This window comes from Cyprinus carpio, chromosome A20 (genome assembly GCF_018340385.1).
Source record: "Cyprinus carpio isolate SPL01 chromosome A20, ASM1834038v1, whole genome shotgun sequence".
NCBI lineage: Eukaryota > Metazoa > Chordata > Actinopteri > Cypriniformes > Cyprinidae > Cyprinus > Cyprinus carpio.
In genome coordinates, this window is record NC_056591.1 from 25,161,377 (window position 1) to 25,170,328 (window position 8,952).

At 37.8% G+C, this 8,952-nt stretch overlaps 1 protein-coding gene across 3 annotated transcripts; it reads left to right on the forward strand.

Annotated features, from left to right (window-relative positions):
- The first annotated feature begins 63 nt into the window (after window positions 1-63).
- LOC109113639 (matrilin-3-like) lies at window positions 64-8,417 on the forward strand. Of its 3 annotated transcripts, none has more exons than XM_019126460.2 (6): window positions 64-369; window positions 2,659-3,234; window positions 4,094-4,219; window positions 7,418-7,516; window positions 7,739-7,808; window positions 7,884-8,417. In XM_019126460.2, exons 1-5 carry the CDS (start codon window positions 213-215, stop codon window positions 7,792-7,794), a joined length of 1,014 nt encoding a protein of 337 aa, XP_018982005.2. In that variant the 5' UTR covers window positions 64-212; the 3' UTR covers window positions 7,795-7,808; window positions 7,884-8,417. The 3 variants fall into 3 exon arrangements, with proteins under 3 accessions (XP_018982005.2, XP_042634341.1, XP_042634342.1); XM_042778407.1 differs by having other exon boundaries at window positions 7,910-8,417; XM_042778408.1 differs by lacking the exon at window positions 4,094-4,219.
- The last annotated feature ends 535 nt before the right edge of the window (window positions 8,418-8,952 follow it).

The window sequence follows — 8,952 nt, forward strand, 5'->3', positions numbered from 1 at the left end:
TATTACTTAATGTGCCTTCTCTGTAACTCTTAAAATTCAGTTTCCTTGTAATTTGAGGTGTGACTCCCCCTTCTGTATTTGGATTGGACAAAAATCTGACACGTTTCTTGTCAGCCCTTTAAATGTGCAGTCTAGGATGCCGTCACAATCATACTGGTGTCTGTCAAGAGGACCGCTCACAAACTTGAATACTTGAGAAGAACCGAGAAACAATGAAGTCCTTCATTGGGAGTTTGGTATATTGCCTCTCTTTTCTGCTGGCCGATCTCTGTGAATCCTATGACCTTAACAATCCATCCCACATTTTAGCACAGACTTACGCACAAAGAAGAAATAATGCGGTTCCACAACGGACACTGAGCCCAGCAGGTAAGGTTCTGATCTTAAACCATTTTCTAAGTTTAAAATGTTTCTCAGTTCAATGTTTGCATTGTATCTTGAACTGCATCACTACAATGGAACATTAATGGTTTCATTACTTTCTTTGATGCACTACAAAAATGATTTGTTGACTTTGTGCATGCTGTAACAGGAATATGAATGTAATTACATTTCTAGCAAAATGCACAGTGTTAGAAATTTGTCTAGTGCATTTATAACATCAAATGTGAAATAAAATACATCCACATTTAAGCACTGAAGAGGTAGTTCACCCAAAATTTAAAAAAAAAAGTCTTTATTTGCTCAACCTGTATGATTTGCATCTGTGGAACACAAGATACATATTTTGAAAAGTCTCTTTTGTCCAAACAATTAAAGTCAATGGGTTCCAATGTCGATGGACCCCAATGCTCTTCAAAAATCTTCTTTTGTGTTCTGCAGAAGATACAAATACATACAGGTTTGGAATGACATGAGGGTGAGTAAATATAGAGGGTAAGTTATTTTTGTGTGAACTATCCCTTTAAGTGCATGAATCCTAAAAAAAAGCATTCGTGTAATATCTGTGAGTGGCATGTATTGTAAAATGTTATTATAATAGAGGAATTAAGGCATGTATTGCAAACAATGCCAGTTGTAATTGTTTGTCTGACTTTCTGTTTGGCTAATTTCCTGTTCCGCTTCAAACTTTTGATGGTCCATGGTATACAGGAGTAAATACTGGTTAGATGGACCTGGTCACCCTAACAAACAGAGGAGGAAGATTTTGCCCCATCTTATCCCAGTAGCTTATCCAGGACCCACAGCTCCTTCTCAACCCAAAGTTTATGACTGGCTCAAAGACACACCAACCACAAAGGTGCATAATATAAATAATAATGACCATTCTCCACCTGTGGCACGCATGCACCTGAGAGGTGAATGGGCACCAGTAGTTTGCCGAAAAGTTTAAGATCCAGAACAAACAGTTGTAGTTACAGGAGAATCAGGGGAAAGTACAGGCGTGTCAACCATGGTGTCAAATCAACCACTTGTTGTTCCACAAGAATTGTATATATGTCCAGAAAAATCAGTGGTTCTTCTGGAGCAATCAACAGATAACCAGTCAACCATTCCAACGGTTGCTCCTGAGACAGGTTTTCGCCAGTCAAAGCCATCAATGACAGCCTCACAATCTTTGAATCTCTCCCTGCCTCAAAAACCTATGCCATAATCCTTCTCAACATTGGCGCAAGAACCAAATTCACAAGTCACTTTACCCCAATCCCTGCCATCACCCACCCGTACACCAGAGATATACTACCAGAGCACTTTATTCCCACCTTTGCCAAAGTTCAATTGTACTGGAGGCCCATATTCTCAAGGAATCCCACCACAATCTGTGTTAGAGCCATATGACCAAAATGCCTTCCTAGAATCCCTGCCTATATCCACACTTATACCAGAAACATATTCCCAAAGCACTTCACCCCAGCCTGTCCCAGTGTACAGTCATAGATCAGGGCCATTTTCCCAAAGGATCTCATCCCAATCCCTGTCAACATCCAGTTTGACACAAGAGGCACAGTTTCCACCAATGTCTACTGTGCCACAAGAATCATTACCAGAGGCACTAGGCAGGATTATTACCCACGGCAGGATAGCCATCACAGAGAGGACAGGTATAATTCCATGTATACTGCACTCCTTCGTTTAACCCACCATCTGTTCATGCTGGGGTATCCAATCCTTTTCCTTGAGGGACAATGTCCTGCAAAGTTTAGCCCCAACACACCTGCCTTGAAGTTTTTACTAATCCTGAAGACCTTGTTTAGCTGGTTCAGGTGTGTTTAATCAGGATTAGACCTAAACTCTGCAGGACAGTGGCTTTCCAGGAGCAGGACTGGACACACGTCACACAAAAGCAGAAGGGATCTTAAGGTTTTTTGTTTCAAAGGTGGACAAAGCAAAATGACATTAAGGCCCCAGTTTTACTTAGTCGTGGTTTTTCCTGTTCCTTTTGTACCTTGCAGATCAGAAAATGATAAAGTATGCCATTTTGCTGAGATCGAATGGGATTTGTTTTAAAAGGCATTTTAAAAGTGACCACACTCATTTTTAGTTAACTGACTAATCTAATCCGACTAATCCTTTTGTTTGCATGCAAAGAATATGCTTTACTCACATTTAACATTCCATTGGGGCAAACCATATACCGTCACCGTTCTAAATCATTATATCATATTGACAATGAGTAACAGCTTCCAAAGTGCTTAACAATCTCTGCTCAACTCTCAGCAACAGATCCACATTGTAGGAGCCGCCCACTGGACCTAGTCTTCATCATTGACAGCTCACGTAGCGTGCGTCCAGGTGAGTTTGAGAAGGTCAAGATCTTCCTGGCTGACATGGTGGACACTCTTGATGTTGGCTCCGATGCCACACGTGTTGCAGTGGTGAACTATGCCAGCACGGTCAAAATTGAGTTCCTGCTGAAAAACCATCTTACGAAGAACTCTATAAAGCAAGCCATCAACCGCATCGAACCCTTGGCTGCAGGAACCATGACTGGTATGGCCATCAAGAAAGCCATGGATGAAGCCTTCACTGAGAAGTCTGGAGCGCGGCCTAAATCGAAGAACATCTCAAAGGTTGCCATCATTGTCACCGATGGACGTCCTCAAGACCAAGTCGAGGAGGTGTCGGCTGCAGCACGAGCTTCAGGGATTGAGATTTACGCAGTCGGAGTGGACAGGGCTGACATGCAGTCACTGAAGCTCATGGCCAGCAATCCACTTGAGGACCATGTGTTCTACGTGGAGACCTACGGTGTCATTGAGAAGCTCACCTCAAAGTTCCGGGAGACATTGTGCGGTAGGGTTAATGCAGAAAAGGGGGGATGGGGCTCTATGTCTTTCTTGTTTACAAAATATATCTCAATTCTTGGAAGTGGGTGATGATTCATTCTCTGGAAAACAGTTCAACGGGTCAGACATGAATACAATTCAACATGCATTAATTATATCTTTCAAGGTAATCTTGTTTTCCAGAAGTTTGAATCATTGGATCGCTACACATTCTGAAAGAAATCTTTCTTCAGTATGTGAGTGCTCAAAAATAAAGTCCACCAATCATTCAAAGAAGCATTTGCTTTGAATGCTTTGAATCTGCTAATATTTGTGCTTTGCATCTTATTTTTGTGGAATGAAGGTCTTGGAATGGAATGCTCTTGGTATTTAATATTGTCAATGTCTTTTCACAATTGTTGTGAGATTAGTGTACTTCAAGTATGTTTTTCATAGAAACCTCTGATAATTGAAAGCCTTGAATATTTGACTGTTTGTGGATAATTAAAATTGTTTGTCTTTTTCAGGGCAAGAGTCGATCTTTTGGACATAAAAATTGCTTAATCAAGTGGTGCGCTAGAAAAGTGCTTGCTAGTTACGCCTTCAAAGTGTACAAACAATTTGCTTAGTGCAGCTGCCAGCTAGAACCATAACACTGATATGATGCTAAATGCTATGCCAACTAAGAACACATAATTTGAGTAATTTTAGCACATAAGACCCAAAAGAAGTCCCATAAAGTTTCTGTTGTGTCTTTAAGGGACTTTACTGGCATTTAGTACAAGCCCTTTTTTTTATTTAAGAAATCCAGACAGTTGCTTGCCAGTAAACTTCATCTTGCTAGAGTGGCCTCCTCGCTCCAGTCGAGTAATGAAAGCTTGTTTCAGGTATGGACGCCTGTGCAATGGGACATGACTGTGAGCACATATGTGTCAGCAGTGGCTCCTCCTTTTACTGCAAGTGCCGGAAGGGCTATATTTTGAACGAGGACCAGAAAACATGTTCCCTAAAACGTAAGAGCCAGCAGATTATGCTTACTGCTTTACTTTAGATTTTGAAGACATACTTAGTAAAAACATATTTGAGTTTCTCTAACAGTGACTAATTTAAGCTTAATAATAGAGAATGCTTACATTGCAACAATGCTTGCAATGCTATTTAACTAACCTGTTTAGCTAGCAATAGCTTGCCATTTTTTTTTTTTACGTTACTTGTGTTCTGATTGTATTACATGATATCATGAGATATCATTCATTTTATTGTATGTGCTAAGTTACAAGTTACATAAACATGTAAACTTTGTTCCAAAACCTAGTGAGCTGCCATGCTGTCTACTGCATACATAAGCAGCATTCTAACAGTCATGCAAACGCAGAAGTGATGGATTTGGACTTTCACATAGATAGTGCTCTTCACATAAAGCATACAGGAGACTTGACACAAAAGAGTCCAATGTTAGCATGCACAACTTCATGAGAATAAAAAAAAATAATAAAATAAATATTTGTTAAAGATGTCTATGTTTATTAGCTATATGTATGAATGTGCTGCTGCCTTAGATTTTGGCCCGAATGATATTTTAGAAGGCACCATAATCTTGTAGCTGAGGTTTTGGAACAGCCTTTGCACTTTCAAATACCTTGTTTCAAGGCAGCTCACTAGGGTTTGGGACAAGCTGTAATTTAGCTAAATGTGTGCGATGTAATTATTTTTGTTCTACAGTCTAGCTCACTAGCAGCTGAATTCTGACATTCTAGCCACTGATTCAACCCATTCAAAATCACTGTTGAATTACTGTGGACTTTCTTGTTCTGTACTGTTTCGTGCAGTACAGTGTCAGTGTTGCTGTACATCTCAGACAGATGACAACCATAGCTACATTTTTAGAAACAGATTGTTTTTCATATAGGGCAAATGGAGCTGATGGCACATAGATGTATTGGTCATGTGTTGGCTTGAAAATGCTGGGTTCAAAATCATGTACAAATTCTTAAAATAAGATCAATTTACTTAAAAAGAAATATCGCATCAAATATTAAGATTTGTTTACATAGATTGTATATAGAATGTTAGTGTATATTGTAATTCTGCACTGGGAGATTTTAAACTTGTTTTATTAAAAATGTGTAAAAAGTCTTAATATTTTATACAGTCTTGCTTGTGAAGTAAATGTATCTTGTTCAATCATTTTTATATGTATTTTAGAAAACTTGGAAGGAGGGGAGAATCATTGGGAACAAGATTATTATTTGCAGTGCAGTGTTCAAAGCTTTTATTTTTCCAATTATTTCCAACAATCTCATTGATAAGTTGGTGTTAGTATCGAATTGTTTTTTTTTTTTTTTGCTTTTTGCTTTTTGCTTCAAATCAGATGATAAGCTTGGCTATAATGACATTTTCCACACGTGTATTAAATCCCCAAAGCCTTCAATGGAAAATCCCAGGTGTTTTACTTGTTTGTTTTTAAGGAAATCACCTTGCACAATATTGCCAGTGTTACTGTAAAAGTCCTATGGCTTATTCTAGATATGGATGCCTGTGAAATTGGACACAGCTGTCAACACATTTGTGTGAGCAGTGGCAACTCATATCACTGCAAATGCCGCTCAGGCTTTGTCTTGAACATCGACATGCAAACATGCTCCATTAGAGGCGCTGGCGCTTACGGAAATGGTGACAGTGTACACAAGGGGGACCGAAACAAAAAGAATGATGGCAACCAAAATGGTGAAGGTAGTGCTAGTAAGTTACGATCAGAAATGACTATGACTTCATTCATACCATTTTGTGATCTAAAAACATCAAATTAAATCCCATCAAATGATTAGACCTAGCTTGTGATCAGATTGCTATTAATATTATTTTAGAGATATTTATAATGTCCCAGTGGATATTCTGAAATCCCCCACCTTTTGGTCAACACTATGACTTTTTTCAGGTGTGGATGCCTGTGCGTTGGGCCATGACTGCCAACACGCATGCGTCTCCAGTGGTTCTTCATATTACTGCACGTGTCCTCCTGGTTTTGTCTTGATACAGGACAAGAAATCATGTTTCAAAGCCAGTGACGCTGATGGTGATGGTAGTGCCAGTGAGTTTTCCGCTTAAGACCGTCATAAATGGTATTGCTGTCATACCATTTTATGATAGGTTTCTGTAGCTAGCTGAGAAATCTTTGTCCTAAATGTAATATATTCTTAAGGAGAAAAAATGAATAATTAGAGCTATAATATAATTAAGTTGTGTTGTCTGTCATACGCTGCTGAGCTTTGTTAGCTTCAGGGCTCTAGAGTTTTAACTTATTGCAGGTCTGGACTACTGTGTGCTGGGTCATGAATGTGAACACATTTGCGTCAATGATAATGCTTCCTATCACTGTGAGTGCCAGGGGGGTTTTGTGTTGCAAGAAGACAAGAAATCATGTTCCAAAAAACGTAAGAGCTCAGAGAGGAACTATTACTTCTATTATCATTCACTTCATGTGCTGTGGGTATGAATAATACCTAAAAAAAAAAAAGTTTGTCCAATAGACATCAATATTGGAAATATTGAATCCAGCAGCCATCCAAAATTGGGAAAAATAATCAAACAAGCAGCACTGAAACAGTAGTATTCGCCACATGATGGTACATTATATGGTGAGTAATATATAACTTTCAAGAACCAAAAAGAGTTTTTAACATGAATTTAAAATTTGTTTGAATGTTTTTCCTAATGTTTCATAGAAGCATGCTTTTATGTTCACCAAGGCTGCAATTATTTAAAAAAAAAAAAAAAAAAAAAACTTAATATTGTGAAATATTATTTAAATTTGAAAGACATGTTTCTATTTATTCCTGTGATGGTAACGCTGAATTTTCAGCGGCCATTATTTTAGTCATGATGTTTCAGAAATCATTCATTAAAATAAATTGGATTCACTAGGGAAAGCTTCATCTGTCAGTGTCTTGTAATTTCTGACATGTTGAGTCAGTTGAACACTGATTCAACATCGATGCAAACTCATATCTCATATTATGTAACACTCTCACAATGTTGTGAGAAATTCAGAAAAGTATAACATTGCATGAACTTTGTTGCAAAGTGTTACATATTTTCTAAGAAACTTTCACTTTGTGCTTGTGGGGTAGATATTTTGATCTATAATTACCCTTAATTCAAATCAACTTTTGCGAGGTATTTCTGTGATGTTTGTTGTTTGTGATGTGTAGAGGTGAAGGTGGAGATCGTTCAGGACCCCTGCATGTGTGAGGCCCGACTGGCTTTCCAGAGGCAGACACAAACCTCCCTACAGGACCTCAACGGCAAACATATCCTTCCTAAATCCTGAAACAAACTTTTATGCTTAAAGTACATTGGGGAATTTAGTGGAGCAACATTGCCCATGATGAATGTAATGCAAGTCATCTCTCTTAAAAGAACAATTCACACAAAACTCACACATCTTCATTCTTTATAAAAAGTTTTATGACTTTATGATTTGTTTCTGAAAACGGTGTAATTCAACCCCTTTACCTTAACAGTCATTATACTTGCTGCTGTCATAAGAAAGGTTGAGCAAATGGAAAACATGCTGGGAAGCATGTAACGGAGCAGTTCTTGGTAAGCATCGATACTCTGACTTGATTTCTAATGATTAAATGTTTAAAAATTGACATCTTCTGTTCTGTTCATCAGGGTCAATATTTTCTTTGAACTTTCAGTGATTGCTGGAGTGGATATGGAGCAATAGACAACAAGACGACTTCTGCTTCAAAGGCCACATTGATTGCATGAACCTCTTTATGGCTTCAAAAATGGATCACAGTGGCTGATGTTTAAATGATGTTTCTTAAACCACGTTCACAAATGTTTACAGATCCCAAAAAAAAAAAAGAATATTAACCATATTCAAATATGAATTAATATCGTAAGAGCTTAAATAGTGCATGACGGGCTGGAATGTATGTATAATGATGTTCTTTTGCTCCCCAGAAATGGTCAAAAGTAATCTTTTCATTTAAATAGACTAAATTATACAACATATTGTAACCAATTTTACTAGGGGTCATTATCAAAGTTGTATTTTTTTATTGCTTACGTTTGTGTCAAAGAAGGAATGTAATATTATTGTTTAATCTTATGTAGACATGTAGTTCAAATTTAATATAGACATATTATAGTCTACAATATTTATAATTAAGCAGTAATAGTCATTATATTAAAACTTGAAATACTCAAAGTATCTGTCCAGTTTATAATATTTGTTTTGATTTCATAGCTCACAGTGTATTGAAATGGTACAGCCGTCCCTACAGGAATCATCTTCACGTAGTTCAGCTAGACAGACTATAGGTTTAACAGTAAGATGTGAAGAACTTGTCTGTCTGCAGCCACTGTGAGATGTGCCTAAACCAATATCTCAACCATTACAGACCAACTGTAGATCTTCAGACTAGCCATTGACTAAACAATCATTGTCAAGGTGAACTGCACGAAAACATGTTCTAGACAAGCTTTGTGAGATTCCCCGGTCAGGATATTCATCCATTTAATCCCACGTATATGCTATACAAACACTTGAACATCCCACAAATTGACTCAAAAAACAAAATAAAGAGTCTGACAGAATCCCTTTCATCCCAAATTCAATCTAAAATCGATTCACAACTTACTGCAATTGGAGCATTTTCAAGATCACATCAACTGATATTTCTCGATCACCTGTTAAAACAAACAAAGAAAGTATTCATCTGGTTGCAAGGAA

Coding starts and splice junctions, on each gene's coding strand:
- LOC109113639 (XM_019126460.2), top strand. CDS start 213: ATGAAGTCCTTCATTGGGAGTTTGGTATATTGCCTCTCTTTTCTGCTG. Junction 370..2,658: donor ACGGACACTGAGCCCAGCAG/GTAAGGTTCTGA, acceptor CTCAACTCTCAG/CAACAGATCCACATTGTAGG. Junction 3,235..4,093: donor GTTCCGGGAGACATTGTGCG/GTAGGGTTAATG, acceptor AGCTTGTTTCAG/GTATGGACGCCTGTGCAATG.